The 21193-nt window shown below is 41.2% G+C and overlaps 1 protein-coding gene across 5 annotated transcripts in view; it reads left to right on the forward strand.

The window, feature by feature from the left end:
* Nucleotides 1–21193, forward strand: part of LOC129550338 (ADAMTS-like protein 3) — a 408047-nt gene that overhangs the window by 158063 nt on the left and 228791 nt on the right. For 4 of the 5 annotated variants that reach the window (XM_055417913.2, XM_088829596.1, XM_088829595.1 and 1 more), the window contains exons 5-6: nucleotides 3630–3675; nucleotides 14862–15098. In XM_055417913.2, coding sequence (XP_055273888.2) covers nucleotides 3630–3675; nucleotides 14862–15098 — 283 coding nt within the window. The remainder of the gene's footprint in view (nucleotides 1–3629; nucleotides 3676–14861; nucleotides 15099–21193) is intronic. The other variant, XM_055417915.2, reaches the window with a different exon arrangement.

Here is a 21193-nt window from a genome sequence, read left to right on the forward strand (position 1 = left end):
GGAGACATTTACCCTTCTTGAAGAAACAACCAAGTCAAATAATACTTAGCCAACCAAGAGTTAAAAATACATGCATGAAAGAGTCATAAGATGAAACGATTGGTATTTGTTATCCATTTCTAGATATGTATCCTAAATTTGAACAAAAATGGAAGCATAACAATGTTTAGCAGAAAATTATTATAAAAAATGAGACTCAGCAATCTTGCTTGTGAGTATTTACCCAAGAGAACTGAAGTTGTGTTCACACAAAACCTGTGTGTGAATGTTTACAACATTTGTGTTTATAATTGCTAAAAGCTGGAAACAACCCAAATATCCAGCTGGTGAATAAGTAAATTGTGTGATACACACAGTGGAATACTGTTCAGCAGTTAAGGAGTGAACTACGGGTACACACATCAACATGGATGGATATAGTCAAAAGACTATATACTGTGTGATTCCATTTACAGGATAAGGTAAAGTTAATGGGGGCAGAAAACAAGTCAGTGGCTGCCAGGGGCTGAGGGTGGAGAGAAGTTGGCTACAGGGGGGCAACCTGAGGGCATTTATGGGATGATGGATCTGTTCCACGTGTTGATTGTGGCAGTGCTTACAAAACTATACGGGTTTATTAAATCTCATGGAATTGTGAACCCCCGCAAAAGTGAATTTTACTGAACATAAAGTTTAAAAGTGGGGAAAATAAGAGAGCACAAGTGCCTACAAAAGTTAATGTGTGTGTGTGTTGTGTGTGTATTAGTTGCTCAGTCATGCCTGACTCTTTGCGGCCCCATGGACTGTAGCCTGCCAGGCTCTTCTGTCCATGGGATTCTCCAGGCAAGAATACTGCAGTGAGTTGCCATTTCCTACTCCAGGGGATCTTCCCCACCCAGGGATGGAACCTGGGTCTTCTACATTGCAGGCATATTCTTTACTATCTGAGCCACCAGGGAAGCCCAGTGTCTGTACAATAGTGTGAGTATACTTACAGTCTTGCATAGTATACTTACAATTGGTTAGGATCGTAAATTTTATGTGATGTGTATTTTACTACAATTAAAAAAAAATTGAAATGCAAAACTACAAGACAAGTAAGGTATTTATAATGGTTTATTATGTAGTCATTACAAACAATTTTTCCAAGGAATTATTAATAAAATAGGAATATGGTTATAATATTAAACTGAATACACAGATGAATTGGCTATAAATAAATCTGTAAATAAATTATGGCAGAAACACTGGAAGATGAAATGCTAAAATATTAAGGGTAAAGATCTTGATGATGGGATTTTTTAATGATATATTTTCCTCCTTTATACTTCTTGGCACATTATTAGTTTTCACTTATTCTTTTTATAGTTGATAAAAATAGAATCATCAGAAAGGGTTTGCAGTGAGTTATATATTGCTGACATACACTGGTTCAGTCATTTCATATAGGCTCATATTTAAATCACACCAGCAAAAAAAAAAAAAAATTATCTCTTTGGATTCAATTTGTAACAGTTCTATTCTTCCCAGATTCAGTTCAGTTAGTTCAGTTCAGTCGCTCAGTCGTGTCCGACTCTCCGCGACCCCATGAATCACAGCACGCCAGGCCTCCCTGTCCATCACCAACTCCCGGAGTTCACTCAAACTCATGTCCACAGAGTCGGTGATGCCATCCAGCCATCTCATTCTCCGTCGTCCCCTTCTCCTCCTGCCCCCAACCTTTCCCAGCATCAGAGTCTTTTCCAGTGAGTCAACTCGTCGCATGAGGTGGCCAAAGTATTGCAGTTTCAGCTTTAGCATCAGTCCCTCCAATGAACATCCAGGATTGATCTCCTCTAGAATGGATTGGTTGGATCTCCTTGCAGTATAAGGGACTCTCAAGAGTCTTCTCCAACACCACAGTTCAAAAGCATCGATTCTTCGGCGGTCAGCCTTCTTCACAGTCCAACTCTCACATCCATACATGACCACGGGAAAAACCATTGCCTTGACTAGACAGACCTTTGTTGGCAAAGTAATGTCTCTGCTTTTTAATATACTATCAAGGTTGGTCATAACTTTCCTTCCAAGGAGTAAGCGTCTTTTAATTTCATGGCTGCAATCAGCATCTGCAGTGATTTTGGAGCCCAAAAAAACAAAGTCTGACACTGATTAACTATTCTAAAACAAATGACAGAGTGACAATTGACTTTTAATTCAAGATTGCGAGTTAAGCCTGTGTTTAGCTTTTCTGGCTCCAAATTTGCCGTTGAATGGACCAAGGAAACATAAAGGGTAAAAACATAACTCCATGGAAAAATTGGAAAAGTTTACAGGTGAGTTATCTTAAGGAGTTAATGTATATAGAAAATATAGAGCAGCAAGCCCTACACTGAGGAAGGGACCTGCCAGATGGAATTCCAGACGTCCAGAAGGAAAGTCTGCCGGAAGATGAGTGCAGGGTCCCAGAGCAAGTGGCTGGAGGGCAGCTGGGGAGTGTGTGTGGTGGTCATCTTGGATTCTCAAACCTATATGAATATGGGGATATGATTTCAGACCCTCCAGTATCGGTAGTCCAAGAAAGTTGCCCCAACACTATTTTGTAGCGTTTGTTTAGTAAGACCAGTGGCTGAAGTAAAATATAAGCATTCAGTTCAGTTCAGTTCAGTTCAGTCACTCAGTAAAATATAAGCATTCCACAAGCTAATTCCTGGCAGAGACAGTTGTATTTCTTTAGACTATTTTAACAGTTAATGTGAATGTAGTGACACATGAAAATATGATTAAATATACCTGTTCAATGCATTAGGACATTTTTTGTTTTTTAGGAATTATGCTTTTAAAGTATTTTTGCTTTTTAAACTTTATTGAGGTATAGTTGATTTACAGAACTTCTGCCCTACAGCATGGTGGCTCAGTTATGCATATTTAATTCTCTTTTATATTCTTTTCCATATGGTTTATCATAGATATTGAATATAATTCCCTGTGCTGTATAGTCTGACCTTGTTCTTTATCCATCCTAAATATACTCGTTCACATCTGCTAATCCCAAGCTCCCAGTCCAGCCTTCCCAACTGCCCTACCTTGGCAAATATTAAGTCCATTCTCCTCGTCTGTGAGTCAGTTTCTGTTTCATAGATATGTTCATTTGTGTCATGTTTTAGATTTCACATATAAGTGAGATGGTTGTTTTGATTAGAGAGGGAGGTTATAGAGGGCCCAGTTAACTTGGCGACCTCAGCAAGTAAGGAAGAGAAATTCTCCCACAGGGGGGCGCTACACAAAATGCTTCTGCCAGTAGCTTTCCTTTCCTTTTCATAGGGGAAAAAAACATATATGCACACATTATACACATGGGCGCATGCCGCACGCACGCACACGGACACTATACACAATACTATAATACTATTAATTTCAGTGGCTACATGAACCCTAGGGTTAAAACTGCTTAAGTAATACTATTACATGAATTCAGCTAAAGAATTCACTATTGTGACAGTTCTGTGAGACTTTTTGGCCTCCTGATTCTTAAAAGTTAAATCTTAGAATTTAAACTTCGAATCTTTGAGTCAGTGTTCATGAATAAAAGTTTTACAAGTACCTTGTTTTTGCTTTTTTTCCCCCTGCTTTCAACTTCCATGAAATCCATATTTTCTTTCCCCCCCCAGGAATTGTGAAGGGCAGAACATTCGATACAAGACATGCAGCAATCATGTAAGTTCTGTCATAAAAATATATAATCCCATACAATATGTTCATGTTTTAAGTAATAATATTATGTATTGTAAAGCTAATGGCCTCTTGGTAGTCTTTGTGGAAATTTTGAATATTTGTTTAATTGATGACAGATTTTCTGTATCTCATACCTTCCATTTATACTACCTTTTTTAGGTCACTTTATGGTCTAATTTGGTAAGCATTTAATAATTTGTTATTTCATAGAAACAATACATAATACTTATAAATGCTTTCCAAGTTCAAAGTGCTCTTTGTGTGGGATTTCACCTAACCCTCACAACCATCTCTGCTGCTGCTGCTGCTGCTAAGTCACTTCAGTCGTGTCCAACTCTGTGTGACCCCATAGACGGAAGCCCACCAGGCTCCCCCGTCCCTGGGATTCTCCAGGCAAGAACACTGGAGTGGGTTGCCATTTCCTTCTCCAAACCATCTCTGAGATGTTGGCATATGAGGTGTCGTTAGTTTTTCAAATGAGGGGACTGGGATTGAGGGAGGTGAAATTATTTTCCAGAGACCATTCTTGAGAGAAGAGTACAGACTTGAACTTCTCTAGTGCTGTTTCTCGTGCTCCAAAACACCTGTCCTGCCCCCTGCAAAATGTATTAAGGAGTACTGAAGGTCATGACTCAAGAAAATCACACCTGGGGAAGGGTTTATAAACTTTACTCTCATCCTACAGTGATCAAAGTGAACACAAAATAAAATTCCAATAAAAATGTGCAATGCAAAATAAATGTCAGAAAACACAAATCCTATTTTATACCCAAATTGAAATGACAGGAGTTCAAAGGAAATTCTGAAACCCTGGAGATATAAATCCATTTATTCTAAATATTTCACTTACTGGGGGACTGTCCTCTCCCCTCCTCCTCATCTGTCCTGGGCCAGTGTGAGACTGCAGTCCTGAGTAAGCATTTCTGTTCTACTGACTAGAACATCTCTTCCATGGGCAGCTCTGGACTTGGGGAGTGGAGAACACACAGTGTTAGCAAGACCTTTTGTCTGTGGAACTCAAGCCATGTTTTCAGTCTGTTTTAATAAGTTTCTCTCTCAAACATGGGTGGGAAAAATTCTTATTTATTAGGCAGAGGATGAGATGGTTGGACAGCATCACTGACTCAATGGACATAAGTTTGAGCAAACTCCAGGAGATATTGAAGGACAGAGGAGATTGGCGTGCTGCAGTCCATGGGGTTGCAAAGAGTAAGACATGACTTAGCGACTGAATGGAAGCAACAAATTTTTAGGGCACTCAAAATACAATGACACCCAGCCCTCAGGTAGATATATTTGTGTCCACTATGTCCTAAAAGGGATTTTGGGAGACAAAGCAAATAGGTTTCGTGTGTCGTCATGACAAGATGAGCTTGGAGAATCGAGCAGCACACACGTTTGCTTAGGTACACAATTAAGTGAGCTGGAATCCAGGAGGGGATGAAGGAGGGAGAGAATTTGACCTGAGCATAGATACAGGCTAGCATTTAGGTGTAAGCAGAGTCTAGCGTGTGGATACGGAGAAGGCAATGTTAAGCCACTCCAGTACTCTTGCCTAGAAAATCCCATGGACGGAGGAGCCTGGTAGGCTGCAGTCCATGGGGTCGCTACGAGTCAGACACGACTGAGCGACTTCACTTTCACTTTTCACTTTCACACATTGGAGAAGGAAATGGCAACCCACTGCAGTGTTCCTGCCTGGAGAATCCCAGGGACGGGGGAGCCTGGTGGGCTGCTGTCTATGGGGTCGCATGGAGTCGGACACGACTGGAGTGACTTAGCAGCAGCAGCAGCAGCAGCATGTGGATGCATGAACAGCCTGGGGGACTTACACACATGACTTTTGGATCTGCTGCCTTTTGCCTGGGTATATTATATTTTTAAATTGCTGCTGTAATGCATTACAACACACTTGCTTACAGCAACACAAATTTATCTTATAGTTCTGAAAGTCGGAGGTCTGATAATGGCCTCACTGGGCTAAAATTAATATGTGTCGGCATGTCTGCATTCCTTCTGGAGTCTCCAGGGAAGGATCTATTTCTTTGTCTTTTCCAGCTTCTAGAGGCTGCCTTATGGCAGGCCACTCCAGTACTCTTGCATAGAAAATCCCATGGATGGAGGAGCCTGGTAGGCTGCAGTCCGTGGGGTCACTCAGTCGGACACGACTGAGCGACCTCACTTTCACTTTTCACCTTCACGCACTGGAGAACGAAATGGCAACACACTCCAGTGTTCTTGCCTGGAGAATCCCAGGGATGGGGGAGCCTGGTGGGCTGCCGTCTGTGGGGTCCCACATAGTCAGACACGACTGAAGCGACTTAGCAGCAGCAGCAGAGGCTGCCTCATTCCTTGGCTTGTGGACCCCTTTTCTGTCTTCAAAGGCAGCAACACTACATCTCTCTTTCCATTTTTATGTAGTCACATTGGCCTTTGATGACAACTGAACAAGTTTCGCCTACCCAGATAATCTAGGATAATCTCCCCACCTCAGGGTCCTTAACTGTAGCCAAAGAATGCTTTGGGAAAAGCCCCTTTTGCCATACAAGTTAGCCTAATCACAGTTCCTAGGGATTATGTTTTGACCATCTTTGGGTAAAGTACATTATTCTGATGAACACCATGGAACAGTTTGTCTTCTCTCAAATTTTCCATACTCAAAATGGTATGGTAAATTGCTTGCAGTCATTCCAGAATAAATTTCCAAGCAGTACTCTGTGAAGCTATCTGGGGGATTCATCTTAAATGCCCAGATCAAGATATTGCATTCTGAGATTTCATTCTAGGGTGTGTGTGTGAGAGAGACTCTGTTCTAGCTAATTCCAAAAGACTGCTCTTTTCAGCACAAGGGTGATAAAGGTCTAGGATTATTGTGCCATACGATATAGAGATAAAACGTAATCTCTAAAATTGGTGCGTATTGGTTGCAATGGTCAAACTCAAATTTTGGTTTGAGTGAAGGTCTGATGCCTTTGAGGCTCTGAGGGTCTTGAGAGTACCTTGGTCTCTAACTGATGCCCCCCTTAGAGGAATCTGCAGAAGTCTTTACCACCTCTAGGCTGGTAAGAAGGAGATGCTTAGGAGGTGGGAGCTAGTGGAGAGGACAGTCATGTAAATGTCACCCTCTTCAGTTTCTCAGAGTTGGAGTCCTACGAGGGTTGTTAGAGAGAATTCATTAGAATAGTACGTTAATTTCTGCACTTGCCATTACAAATGCAGAGTTTCCAACAACATTCTTTACAGGGAAGAAGGGCACCCCGTGGCAGGTCTCTCATATCAGTAGTGTTCAGGGTACCCTTCCCTCTCCATGTGCCAAGTATCTGCAGCCACCATACTCAAGCCCTGCTGCAGACCACGTGGATAAATGCAGCCCTAGCTGCAGGGTTGATGATCTGTAAGATCTGTTCCTTTACAGAAATGATTATAGAAACCTTGCAAGGGTGTCCAATACCATAAGTCTATGTGCATGTGTGCATGCTGAGTCACTTCAGTCGTGTCCAACTCTCTTCTGACCCCATGGACTGTAGCCCACCAGGTTCCTCTGTCCATGGGATTCTCCAGGCAAGAATACTGGAGTGGATTGCCGTGCCCTCCTCCAGGGGATCTTCCTGACCCAGGGATCGAACCCATGTCTCTCATGTCTCCTGCTTGGGCAGGCGGGTTCTTTACCACTAGAACCACCTGGGAAGCCCCATAAGTGGATGTAGCCAGAATGAACTCAGGGTTCAAATATAGTCACATCTTCGTTTCTTTTTTTTTACATGTAATTACTTGAGATGCTTCCTGTTTCATTAATTAGGGATTTAGAATAACCTTGTTGAAATCTCCAGAGAGTCCAGAGAGCAGGAGTGGGAACTGTTCTTCAGCCCTCATCAAGTGGAGGGAGAACTGAGTTATGAGTCCTGCTGTTGCTTCTCAGTGCTTCCAGTGTCCTCACTGAAACAGGCCACACTCGTTCAGCAGTCAGTGGCTCCCCTGTCCCTGGGGATGGGGCACGTCACCCACTCCTCTGAAGGAAGCTGCCTTCAGTGATTCCCAGGTCAGGCACTCTTTTATAAGGGAAACTTGCTTTGTGATCCAAAGATGCCTGCACCTACAGTGCTGGGGACCTGAAAGCTCTATGTGATGGGACTGCAAGATCTCCCATTCCATCCAAGGGATGTCACTCAGTGGCCACATAGGGGAGTGTGCTGTATTGAGAAGCAGAAGCCTCTGCCGGTGAGCCCTGGAGACCTGAAATTCGGTCCTGTTTCCAAGGTTGCTAATACTTTTCTGTTCCTGGTTATTTGAAGGCTCAGGCTTTCAGCTTTAGGACCATGTAATTTTTCACATGTGTATCAGCTTTCTAACTCCTAACCAAGATCAATAATAATAGCAACAACAAAGGCTCAGACTCATTAAGTACTACTAAAAATCCTAGGCATTATTCTGAGTGCCTTTTAATGAATAAGTAAGTTTAATCCTCATACTCCCTACAAAGTTGAAAGTGATTAGGGGAGATGAGACTTTGGGCTGGAAGGCCTGTGAGGTGAAGGGAACAGAACATGCCAGTGTGCAGACCTATGGCTTCAGATAATGGCTGTCATCAGACATGACCCTCTGATCAGCACTCAGCATGGACTCTTGCAGCCAGGACTGGGCCACTTAGGCCTCAGGGAAGAATTATCCTTATCAGGGGTATATGGAGAAGTGGAGAAGTTCCAAGGGCAGTCATGCACATCAGCAAGGAGGCCTTACACCTGAATTCACTCACTCATATGTTTTTATACCAGGCTTTATGGGATTAAAGGTAAAGCTAGAAGAGAGCAACGGAGAAGGCAATGGCAAGCCACTCCAGTACTCTTGCCTAGAAAATCCCATGGATGGAGGAGCCTGGTAGGCTGCAGTCCATGGGGTCGCTAAGGGTCGGACACGACTGAGCGACTTCACTTTCACTTTTCACTTTCACACATTGGAGAAGGAAATGGCAACCCACTCCAGTGTTCTTGCCTGGAGAATCCCAGGGATGGGGGAGCCTGGTGGGCTTCTGTCTATGGGGTCACACAGAGTCGGACACGACTGAAGTGACTTAGCAGCAGCAGCAGCAGCAGAAGAGAGCAAAGGGAACATATTTTTTAAAATGAGTATATTATAATTTGGAAAGAGTGTTTTTGTAGCCTGAACACATTTTTATACTAACACAGACTGAGGTGTGTGTAATTGTGCACAGTGGGTTCCCTGGGCTCCCTGACAATTTTCCAGAAGAGGTAACATTTGTTGTGACCCCTGAAAGATCCTTTATACTCTGGATCCTATATTCATAGGCTAATTTCTGACAGTTTTTTCTTAGAGCTGTTTTTTTTTTCTTTCCCCATTGCTCCTGCTTTAGGCAAGGACCTCTTCCTCTCATATCTGTCTCCAGAGCTCCAGCCCATCTTGCTATCATCCTGGTCCTCCTAAAATGCCATGTATTGTGTCCCTTTTCTGTGTCACTCCCCACTGTAGGTCTTTATTGCTTTCAGTTCCCCTCACTTGCATTTCAGGCCCTCCAGCAGTTGGTGAGATTTATATCTTATTCACCCTGGCTGGACAAGGCTGTGCCTCATAGATATTGAACTTATTTCTACTGTTTGCCTTTTGCTTATGTTGTCTCTCACATCTTGTCCTATTCACGTCATATCACCCTTTAGGTCCCTTCTGAACTGTTACTTCTTCATGATGCATCATTTGCTTATTCTAGCTGATAATGGCCACCTATGGTAATTTATTTTTATGTTGGGAAATTTGGCATTTGCTGTGTAAGAGGATCATGAAATCTAGCTCATACTACAACATGGATAGGAAGATAAGATAAATTGTTCAAATTTGCTTATACAAAAATTGTATTTCTCGTGAGTCCCTACTCACTGGTTATCTAGGGGAATATATCTAATCCAAATTAAAGTTTGGTCCAATCCAATTATATAAATCATCTCTTAGGAAATGGTCTCTCTTGCATAGTTTATCAGATAGTCTCTGTCTCAACTTCTCTCCCTAATTCGTCCATACTAGTTGATGTATTATCATGGCTTTAGCCTGAGACGGCAATGGCATCCTACTCCAGCCCTCTTGCCTGGAAAACCCCATGGACAGAGGAGCCTGGTGGGCTGCAGTCCATGGGGTCACTAAGAGTCAGACACGACTGAGTGACTTCACTTTCACTTTTCACTTTCATGCATTGGAGAAGGAAATGGCAACCCACTCCAGTGTTCTTTCCTGGAGAATCCCAGGGATGAGGGAGCCTGGTGGGCTGCCGTCTATGAGGTTGCACAGAGTCGGACATGACTGAAGCGACTTAGCAGCAGCAGCAGCAGCAGCATGGCTTTAGAAAGGAAGGGAGACCTCTGTCTTTAGAATGGTCCTTGAATGGGTGCTGTTTGTTGTCTGCTGTATCTCATTCCCTCTCCACCTCCCTCTCCATCTTCCCTTCCCCCATCTCTTCCCCTCCTTATCTTCTTCTTCATCTCTCTCCTCCTCTTTCTCCTTTTCCATTTCTGTGCCTCCCAGTCTGGCAGCTTCTTCCTGACTGAGTCAAGTCTTCCTGATTGGGATCTATTCTTTCCTTATCAGATTGATTCTTTCTTAATCAACTCTATTTATTCAATTTTAAATTTAATTCTTGGATAACAATTTTATTTCTTTCATTGCAGAGTCCTGCTATAAGTCTACAAACAGCAATAGATAACCTACTGTTGCAATGAATTCTATGTACATAGATTCTACATCTCCAATAAGATAACAGGCTCACTAGGTAGCTTATGGATGATATTCTTTTGTGTTCCTCACAGCATGTCACCTGGGCAAAACCCATAAAATATATTTAATAAATAAGTGTTGTCTTGAACTTAACTGATGTGAAGAAATACTTCTCGGGGAAAGGAAAGCAGAAGGATGTTTGGCATCCAAGCTTCCTAAACATCAGCTAAACTTTAGACACTAGGATCCCTAGATTGTCTTGATCCAGGGCATGGGACCCAGCTGAAACAGACTAGACAGGCTTAGTGTTGACACTGGAAGATCATGTGAATGAAAGCATTAATATAAGTAGTCACTGTCCCCCAGAATGACTAGAAAGCAGTATCATGGAATGGAATGCTCATTACTTTGGGACTCAGTCTTGGCTTTGTCATATTCTAGTTGTCTGTCTTTGGGCTAGTGACTGAAGACCTTCTGGATCTGTTTCCTCCCTTTTTGAAAACAAAGCTAGTGATAATCCAGACCTACCCCATGTGAAGGGTGGTTATGACGAGAGAACATCAGTGATACTTCCTGGTAAACAAGAAAACACTGTCCAGATATATGGCTGTCTTAATCGGGGGTCATCATTTGTAAGGAATAGAAGCCCACTCAGATTAGCTTAAAAAAATGGAATTCACTGAATGGGTGGGTGGATGTTTAGTGGAATTTAGGCATAAGCACATCTTGAGGACACAGGAATCAGAAAGTGAAGCCTGGGTTACTTACTCCTTCAGTTGAAACCCATGGTTTATGATCTGACCTTCTTTCATGTCTAGTTATTTCTTCTTTGCTGTGTTATCTCACTTTGCTTCAACATGCATCAGATAAAAAAATGACTAGCCTAGCCCAGACTAATGTGAGTTCTCAGCTTCAACTCTTCTGTTGCAATTCCAAATTCCTGGGAAAGGTTGACCTGGCATGGACTAGTTGTTTGCATCTGACAGTCAGCCTTGGCAAAGGAGGCTGGGTCACACAGACCAACCTGGCCACCCCTTCAGTAAGGGCTCAGCTTCGGCTGGCTTCCTAGCTGCTTTCTGTTAATTAGCTGATTTGTAAAGCTTCATTAGTTTGGGGGATTTAAGACATTCAGGAGTCAGCTAGCACTTGCAGTTCCTGGAGCACGCTTAGGATGGTAAGTGGGCCTGATGCCAGGGAAGTTATTTTTACCTTGCTCTCTTAAATGGAGAAGGCAATGGCAATCCACTCCAGTGTTCTTGCCTGGAGAATATCCCATGGATGGATGAGCCTGGTAGGCTTCAGTCCATAGGGTCACGAAGAGTCGGATACGACAGAGCGACTTCACTTTCACTTAAATTCTCTGGTTTGGATTTCAAAGAGTCAGATATAGAGAGAATAGGCCATGGTTGAGGAAAGAGGAGTTGAGATATTTTTATTGCTGATGATTTTCTCTATGGCTAGATGGAAGACAAAGCCTTTAGTCCAAGAGAAAAATGTCATCCAGTCTTAATCTTCTTCAACTTGATTCTTTCATATGTGTAACCTTGGTTAAGGGTTAATCTTGCTAAAACAAAGAAAAATGTGGACACAGTATAAGATTTTAGATTGAGTTACAACAAAGTAATACAACTAATTCTAGGAGAAAGTTTATTAATTATATCTTATATATTTCCTGCTGCTGCTGCTGCTAAGTCGCTTCAGTCGTGTCCGACTCTCTGCGACCCCAAAGACTACCTATATTCAAAAAAGGCTTCCCTGATAACTCAGTTAATAAAGAATTTGCCTGCAATACAGGAGATCTTGGTTTGATCCCTGGGTTCGGAAGATCCCCTGGAGTAAGAAAAAGCTACCCAATCCAGTATTCAGACCTGGAGAATTCCATGGACAATACTATATTCAAAAAGGATTTGAGGCATTTTATAAAGCTCCAAAGCATAAACACAGTAAAATGCAAAAATCAATTAGTGAAAAGGAGATAAATAGAAGAAATTATATTTTAAAATCCTGGCTGATAATCTGTTAATAACTATTTGCAGAAAAATAGAGTTCTGCCTTACCCCATTCCGTTCATTCCGTTCCGTCGCTCAGTCGTGTCCAACTCCATGCGACCCTGTGGACTGTAGCCTACCAGGTTTCTCCGTCCATGGGATTCTCCAGGTAAGAATACTGGAGTGGGTTACCCTTTTCTTCTCCAGGGGATCTTCCCGACCCAGGGATCGAACCCGGATCTCCCGCATTGGAGGCAGATGCTTTAACCTCTGAGCCACCAGGAATCCCTTACCCCATAGATCAAAATAAATTCCAAATGCAACAAAGAGTTAAACATAATTGCTAAACTGTAAAAGAACTAGAAAAATACATTTACGTGTTTATCTTTTTTCATGGCAGGGTGGGAAAAGCATATATCGTTAGTAAAGAAAGAAACCTTGAAAGGAAATATGGATATGACTATATAAAAATTTAAAGCTTCTTGACTTCACAAAGCACCGGAAACAAAATTAAATGAGAAAAATATTTTCAATACAAACAACAAAGAGTTGATAACTTCACTATGAAATTTAATAGCTTTATCTGTTAAAATAATAAAAACACAAACTTCCCATAGATAAATGAAAGACAAAAACCAAATTTTTGAGAATTAATGCAAGAAGCAAATATACATGAAAAGGTACTAAACCTAAATAATGAAAAGAAATGCAAATTAAAACACTGAAATAAAAAAAAAATTGAAATTCTATTTAACACTTAGGATTAGAAAAAAAATTTGGAAAATTATATCCAAACCGAGAAGAGATACTGAGGAAAGGGAACTTATGTATACTGATGATAATAAGAAGACCTTTCTGGAGGGCAATGAGGCAATATTTTGAAATGCTCATGAAACATACCCTTTTTCTCAGAAATTTTATTTCCAGAAGTTTGTCCTTGTGAAATAATAAAATTTGGTCAAAGATTTATGTATAAGAATCATTATTTATTCTTTTTTTGAATAGAAACTATTCCCAGAGTTTTTACAATGAACATTTATTTCTTTTGCAATACAAAAAAAAAATCACCTCTTTGAATGTATTTTCAATTAAAAAGTGAATTCATTCCCATTAATTGGGAAGTCTGTGCTCAGTTTTGAAGAGTAAATTAGCATTTTTGTCATTTAGCATCTTGCTTTGGAAATGTCTGGTGAGATTGGTTAGTAATTAAATAAGATTCTTGAGTCATCAAAACTTGTACAAACACTTTTTACCATTAGTATGAGAGCTCCTTGGGGCTTCCCTGATAGCTCAGTTGGTAAAGAATCTGCCTTCAATGCAGGAGACCCCAGTTCGATTCCTGGGTTGGGAAGATCCCCTGGAGAAGGGATAGGCTCCCCACTCCAGTATTCTTCGGCTTCCCTTGTGGCTCAGCTGGTAAAGAATCTGGCTACAATGCGGGAGACCAGGGTTTGATCCCTGGGTTGGGAAGATCCCCTGGAGAAGGGAGAGGCTACCCACTCCAGCATTCTGGCCTAGAGAATTCCATGGAGTAGGGTCACAAACAGTTGGCCACGACTTTCACATGAGAGCTCCTAGGGGTTGTTTATTTGCTTTTTATTGTAGACAAGATTTGAAAAAGCTCTGTTTCCTCTTTCCATTCTAGAGCCAGTCAAAGGCAGGCACTGGGTTCCAGTAAAGTGATGGCTGGGGGCCTGAGAGCAAGAGAGGAAAGGCTATGAACTAGATGACAAGAACAGGGAAACAAATGCAAGTTCCCACATCAGTGCAGCAATTTGGGGCCAGTTAAAATAATGGCTAGTAATCATTTACGTTGAAATGGCTCCTGAAGGCATGGATGATGATTAATATTAACTATGGAAGACCTTAGGTCACTGGGAAAACTCCAAAAATATTCCATTTCCCTTGTTTCAAAAACAAAGAGGTTATGTAATATGTTTAAAAATTTATATTCAGTATGCTTAAAATAGAGCAGAATTTGGCATTTACATAGGGTAAAGACTATGATGCTGGGAAATGTTGGCGGCGGGAGGAGAAGGGGACGACAGAGAATGAGATGGCTGGATGGCATCACCGACTCTGTGGACATGAGTTTGAGTGAACTCCGGGAGTTGGTGATGGACAGGGAGGCCTGGCGTGCTGTGATTCATGGGGTCGCAAAGAGTCAGACACGACTGAGCGACTGAACTGAACTGAACTGAAGCTTTAATTATCTGGAAAAAACTACCTGAGTGGAAAAATAATCAGAATAAATTAGGTGATTCCCTCCGTGATCAGAAAATTCCACAGTAGAAGAATTCCACAGATTCCTTCAGATTCTGAAGTTTAAAAAAAGAAAGCAACGAAGGAATAAAGTGACTTCCGGAGAGAAGGAGGTGGGGGTCTGCTCCCATGGGACTCTTGCTCAGCCTTGTGCTGGCCCAGTTCACCTCGTGATGTGCCTGTGGCCCTTTTTCTCTGCCTTAGGACTGCCCTCCGGATGCAGAGGACTTCCGAGCCCAGCAGTGTTCAGCCTACAATGATGTTCAGTACCAGGGACGTTATTATGAATGGCTTCCACAGTACAACGACCCTGCCGCCCCCTGTGCGCTCAGGTGTCAGGCCCGGGGACAAAACTTGGTGGTGGAGCTGGCACCCAAAGTCCTGGATGGGACTCGGTGTACCGCTGACTCCTTGGACATGTGTATCAGTGGCATCTGCCAGGTAAGCCACACCTGCTTCCCAGGCCCCTGTCTCCAGCTGGTGCTGCAACCAGTCAGTAAAGATAACCTTTCTCTTCTGTACTTCTGTTCATGCAGACGAAATATTGCCTTTGAGGATTTTAATGTAAAATGTATTTTAAGGAGTGTTACTCATCTGTAGATTATATTTTACTTATTCAAAATAAGTAAATTTTGCCCATATAGAGTCAAAAAACTATAATATATGACTTGTGGATTTTTCTAGATCAGTGGTTCTCCAACTTGAAAGTACATCAGAATCACCTGAGGGACTTGTTAAAACACAATGTTCTGAACCCCAATTCCAGAGCTTCTGACCCAAAAGTTCTAGGGTAAGGCCTCAAAATTTGCTTTCTAACAAGTTCCCAGGAGGTGCTGATGCTGCTAGCCCAGAGACCCCACTTTGAGAACTACTGATTTATTGGTATTGATAGGTTCTCTGAATTTTCTTGTTAAAAGTAATTCATTGTTTGAGGCCTGTGGGAGCAGTGGCTTATTTACTAAGTAATTAGCATAATTATACTCCAGCAGACTTTATTTAGAATGATCTTTGCAGACTTGTGATGAATGTGACTGAGGTATAACCCCCCACGGCTTGTAATGGGGGTGAGGACTCAGGGGACTACGACAGGTTGCTGAGACAGCGTGGGGATTGTTGGGAAGGGAGAGAATTCTACTCCATTCCTTTGATCACTGGGAAAAAATTGTCAACATAGGGAATGATTACTATTCCCTCTACCCTATTATGTTCATAACAAAAACAGCAGTTAACAGTAGCAAATGTCCCTAACCATCTACTAAATGTCAGAGCCTTCCAGGTATCTCTGACTTCTTATGCTTGGAAGAACTGTGGTCTTGCTTATCAGATGAGCTTCTCCTTCCTATATCCCTCCATCTGGAAAACAATCTCCAGTTGCTCACCACAACACCTTGGAGTCATTCTTTTCTTAAAAAATTTTTGTTGGAGTACAGTTGTTTACAGTGTTGTGTTACTCTCTAGACAGTAGGTTCTCATTAGTTATCTATTTTATATATAGAAGTGTATATGTGTCAGTATCAATCTCCCAGTTCATCCCACCCCCTTTTCCCCACTTGGTGTCCATACGTTTGTTCTCTACAACTGTGTCTCTATTTCTGTTTTGCAGATAGGTTCATCTGTACCTTTTTTAAAAAATCATTCTTGAGTCTTCTCTTTCAATCTATACATGTAATCCATTGCTGAGTCAATTCTACCCTCAGACAACATAGTTGGATCTTGTTTTTTGAGCTGCCGTGGCATTCTTTATCTTTTTAACTTGTACATTTCAACTCACTGCCATACCCCAGTACTCCCACAATGTCTGTCCCCATCAAAGGTCCTCGGTTAAAAACTGGTTGAATAAATGAGTCTTATCTACTTGCAAATGCAAAGGTTGTTCATATCTCTTGGTCTCTCTTTTATTTCTGTCTCACCCTCCAATCTTGAATTTTCTGGTTCAAGTTTGATTTCCATTCTGGGAGATTCCACAGATTCCTCCAATACACCATGGGAATTCCTCCAGTCCCCACCCCTTCTCAAATGAGCTAGTATTGTTCTTTCCAGATCCACTAGTTATTCAAACTGCTATCCATTCATTTCTGTTTATGACACCACAATTCTCAGTGTCACCTTCCTGAATTCACGTTGTGGTCCCCGAGTGTATTTGCTTACATGTCCTCTATCCTGGTACTTCTATCAGATTTCTCACATTTCACTTTTTTTCCCTCTCTACTTTCACCTTTTTACCTCAAAACTAGACTAGCCAATCTCCTTTGGTGGCCTAAAATCGATCTTCCTTTCTCTTCTACTCTTAAACCATCTTATTTGATGTTTACTGTTGACTAATCTTCCCAAAGTTTGGAGTTTGACTTTATTATTTTATTGTATGTGCTGTCAGTGATTTCCCTTTATAACCACCAGTTAACTTTTGGGCTCTTCCACAAAATAATAATAATAGCATTTTTGGTCAGTGAGATTATGCTTTTTAGTTTTCCAAGTTTTTGACAGTGAATTTTTGATTCACTAAAAACAATTTAGTCTGGGCTAAAGAGGAGCAGTGCAATCCAGGTAATGTTTGGACACTGAGGCTTTGAAGACTTGAGTAGAAGTTACATAAACCAAGATGAGGAAGAGAATCCCAGGCAGAAGAATAGAATTTTTAAAGAGATGTGACAGTAAGTGTGTTTAAGCATCTTTGACTCATTCTGTAGAGTTGAGGTGAAAAAAATACCTGTGGGACAATGCTAGAAGTTGAGACTGCAGATGTAAGTGGAAACCAATCATGAACTAATTCTGAAAGTTGTGAGAGGAGCCAGTGAAGAATTTTTTAAGAAATAGCTCAGTTGGGATTGTCTCTAGGAAGGTCAGTCAAGTGGCAATGTGGCAGATTATCTGGGGAAGATGGGGTCGGAACAGATAATAGGTTAAGTTGGGATAACAAGAGGACTTCCCAGGTGGCTCAGTGGTAAAGAATCCACCTGCCAGTGGAGGAGACCCAGGTTTGATCCCTGGGTCAGGAAGATCCCCTGGAGGAGGAAATGGCAACCCACTTCAGTATTCTTGCCTGTGAAATGCCATGGACAGAGGAGCCTGGCAGGCTACAGTCCATGGGGTCACAAAGAGTCCGACCCGACTGAGCAACTGAGCAGGTGCACAGGATAAAAGTTGTTTTCAATGCTCTATTAGTCCCTCTAGAATATGTACTTCTTGGGACTTCCCTGGAGGTTCAATAGTTAAGACTCCATGTTTCCAATGCAGAGGGCAGGGTTCAGGTTTGATCCTTGGTTGGGGAAGTTGGATCAGATGGAAAAAAAGTTAAAGTAGAATGTGTGCTTCCTATCATGTTTTTGTGAGTCTGATGGGCAAGCAGATTTTTTGGGCAGGTGGTACCTTGCTGAAAGCTGAGTGCTTTTCTGGTAAGGCTGTTCAGGTCAAAAGAATTGTATACACTTCTTCAGAAGTGACTCACATGCTTCTCAGTTGAATTCAGTATCTTTCCTTCCACGGGATAATGTTCACATAAATTCCCTTTCCTGGACAGTGTGGCTGTGGCTGTCCATAGTTATTGGGATGGGAGAAATAAAGCTGTGTGGTTCTCTCTGGTTGCCTCTGGATCAGTGAACTGAGCCCTGATGTTCACGTGGTAAAGACTACAAACAATTTTTGCAAGTGTGTTTAGAGTTTGCTTATTTACATGACTGTGTCACCGTGCTCCTAAGAACAACCTGCCATGAGTCTGAGTACAGCATCTAGCATGAGACAACTATACTCACTCAATGAAATTTGCTTCTGCTTTGGGGGCCTGGTTTTTACCAGAAATAGGACCTGTTTGGAACCAGATCTGCAAAACAAGTCCAAAGTATCTTTCAGATTTATTGAATTCCTTGACAACTGGGTAAATGAAGAAATCACTCTCTGTTTATAGTAAAAAGAATAGTATCCAACACATACTGATGCTTACTCGGGGTCAGGCACTGTCTAAACCCTTGGCTGTGTTAGGTCATCACTCACTCGGAAGCCGGGGTAGTTATTATCCTCACTCTGTTCATAAGGAAACTGGAATTTGAAGAGGCTAAGTGATTTGCCACGATGATACAGCTAGAAAATGGTAGAGCTGGGATTTGAACCCAAGAAACTGAATTCCAAAATCTGTTTTTTTAACCTTTGTGCTGTATTGATGATATTTGTACTTTTTGTGTTGCTGCAAGTATCACTGAAGCTTGTAACTGGAAATGAGATGCGATTCTAGTAGACGATAGCACACTAGATTAGTGATGCTTAGACAGTTTAGGATAGAGGTTGAAACTCAAATATCTACACCCCTTAAGGGAGGAAGACTGCTCAGGTGTAGTCATAGTGAGTCATAAGGGCTGTCATGAGCTGGAGAATATATACCTGCTTGATGATGTGCTCAAGGGATCAACCATGTATAAACATGTCAAGGTTTTTGTCAACAGGATTTTAGTGTGAAGTGTTCAATTTCAAGCAACACCATGATGTTAATGACCTTGCTCTATCCATCAATAGTTAAGTAGAACTCCGATATAATACAGGCTAGGTTTTCCTTCAGTAATAAACAACCCCCTCCCCAAAGCTCCATGGCTAAAACAAAGATTACTTTTAACTCATGCTACTTGGCCAATGTGGGTCAGCAGGGGTCTCTGCCTTTGCATGTCTCAGAGACCCAGACTGAAGGAGCCTTTATTTGCACACACATTTTGCATAATAACTACAGTAGTGAGGAGGGGAATGTGTGACTCATGTGCTGACCCTTGAAGCTTCTAACCAAAGTGATGCAGACACTTAGACTCATATTTTGTTGGCCAAAGACAGTCAGTGACCACACTTATTTCTAAGGGAGTAGGGAAGTGCAGTCCTCCATGGGCTGAAGGGAGAAACTAATTATTTATGAATATTCCTAATGACTGCCTTAGCTCCATATACTCTGATTTTTCAGGCAGAAATGTTAGAATTTTTTATAATGTAGAATTCAATTTTCAGAGATCTCAAACAGAAGTTGACTCAAAAAATTATTTGCTTCTTGAAGGATTAAATTTGACTGCTCTGGGAAATTCATACTTTGCTCCATCTGCAGTGAAGACCCTTATTTAAACACTTCTGTGAACAGCGTAAGAAATCATAGGCTGGAACTATGAAATAATCCTTCGCTGAAGTGACGATTTATATATGAGTATTTATTCCCCAAAGCACTGCTCATATATCTTAAATTTTTATTTATATTATCCCCTATCTTGTGTAACTTGTCTCATCAACTGCACTGTAAAATAGGAATCCCATCTTATTAATTTAGACTCTGTAACGCCTGGCTCTATACAAATTGGCTGTGTGGATATTAATACAATTTATCAACATGTTTATCAATTAGTGATTTTTAAATCATTACAGCTAGAGATCTTGAATTCAGGAGAAGTCACTGAACTTGAAAATGCTTCAGACAATTCTTAAAAAGTTGCTCATCATTGATTATGAAGAGATCTGAGAGCCAATATTCAGTAGTCCCTCAATTTCAAGGGCAGTTTTGGCTTATCTCCTAAGAATCACAAGGCAATCAGATCTTTTCAGATATTATTTTTCTGTGATGTTTTCACATGCTTTTTTTGGCTGCAAGATTTGGATGAACTGTAGCTTTAAAAATTATGAAATAAATATCAGTGCTCAGGGAGGTATTTGATTGCCCAAGATCTTACAAGGCTCTAAACACTCTTCAAAATAAGCCCATCCTAGCTCCTAAACCCACACCCTTCCTGGATGACCAGATAAAGAGCAATTCTCATTCTCATGAAATGCGAAGTGCTCAGGGACTCACATGTGTGAGGACAGAGCTTGGCCCAGGAACAATATTTCTATAATTTAATGGTAGAATTACTCCCCTTGGAGAAAGCTGCTTGAACACAAGTTACTCATTGATTGAATCTTAACCATGCAAGTATGGTTCCAAAATCAATCACTCTTAAGTTATTCCACATGTACTTAGTAAATATTAATATAATAGCTTGTGTAACTGGGTTTGTTCTTTTGCATCTGCTGATACTAAAGGTGAGGAAGGTAGAGCATAGTGATAAGATTCTGGTGTCAGAGGACCTGGATATTCAAACAATATACTAGCTGTGTAATTTTGGAAAGTCATGTAACCTCAGAAACAGATGCCTAATTTGTAAAATAGAGATAAAAGGTATCAAAAGGTGGCCATGAAAATTAAATGAAATAATGTGTATTACATGCTTGGCATAGCACCAGCATTCAATTAAAATCAACTATTATTATTACTATGTCACTATTATCTTTATAAAAAATCATATAATCAGAATGAAAGGGTCTCAGAGGATTCAGTTGCTCATCAAATAATTTAATCCCCTCTCCAGTTTTCCTGTTCCAAAGTCTCCTACCTAGCCTGTGATTGAATATTTATTGTTGGATAACTCTGACTCTAAAAACATTCTCGTCTTGAACTAAATTACACCTAAACCTGTAGCTTTCACCGTTTGAAAATACACAGAACAAATGTAAAGCCTTTCTTCACGACATCCCTCTGTGAATTT

Source organism: Moschus berezovskii, chromosome 21 (assembly GCF_049115385.1).
Source record: "Moschus berezovskii isolate FMDL1 chromosome 21, NW_MosBer_1.0, whole genome shotgun sequence".
Classification (NCBI taxonomy): Eukaryota; Metazoa; Chordata; class Mammalia; order Artiodactyla; family Moschidae; genus Moschus; species Moschus berezovskii.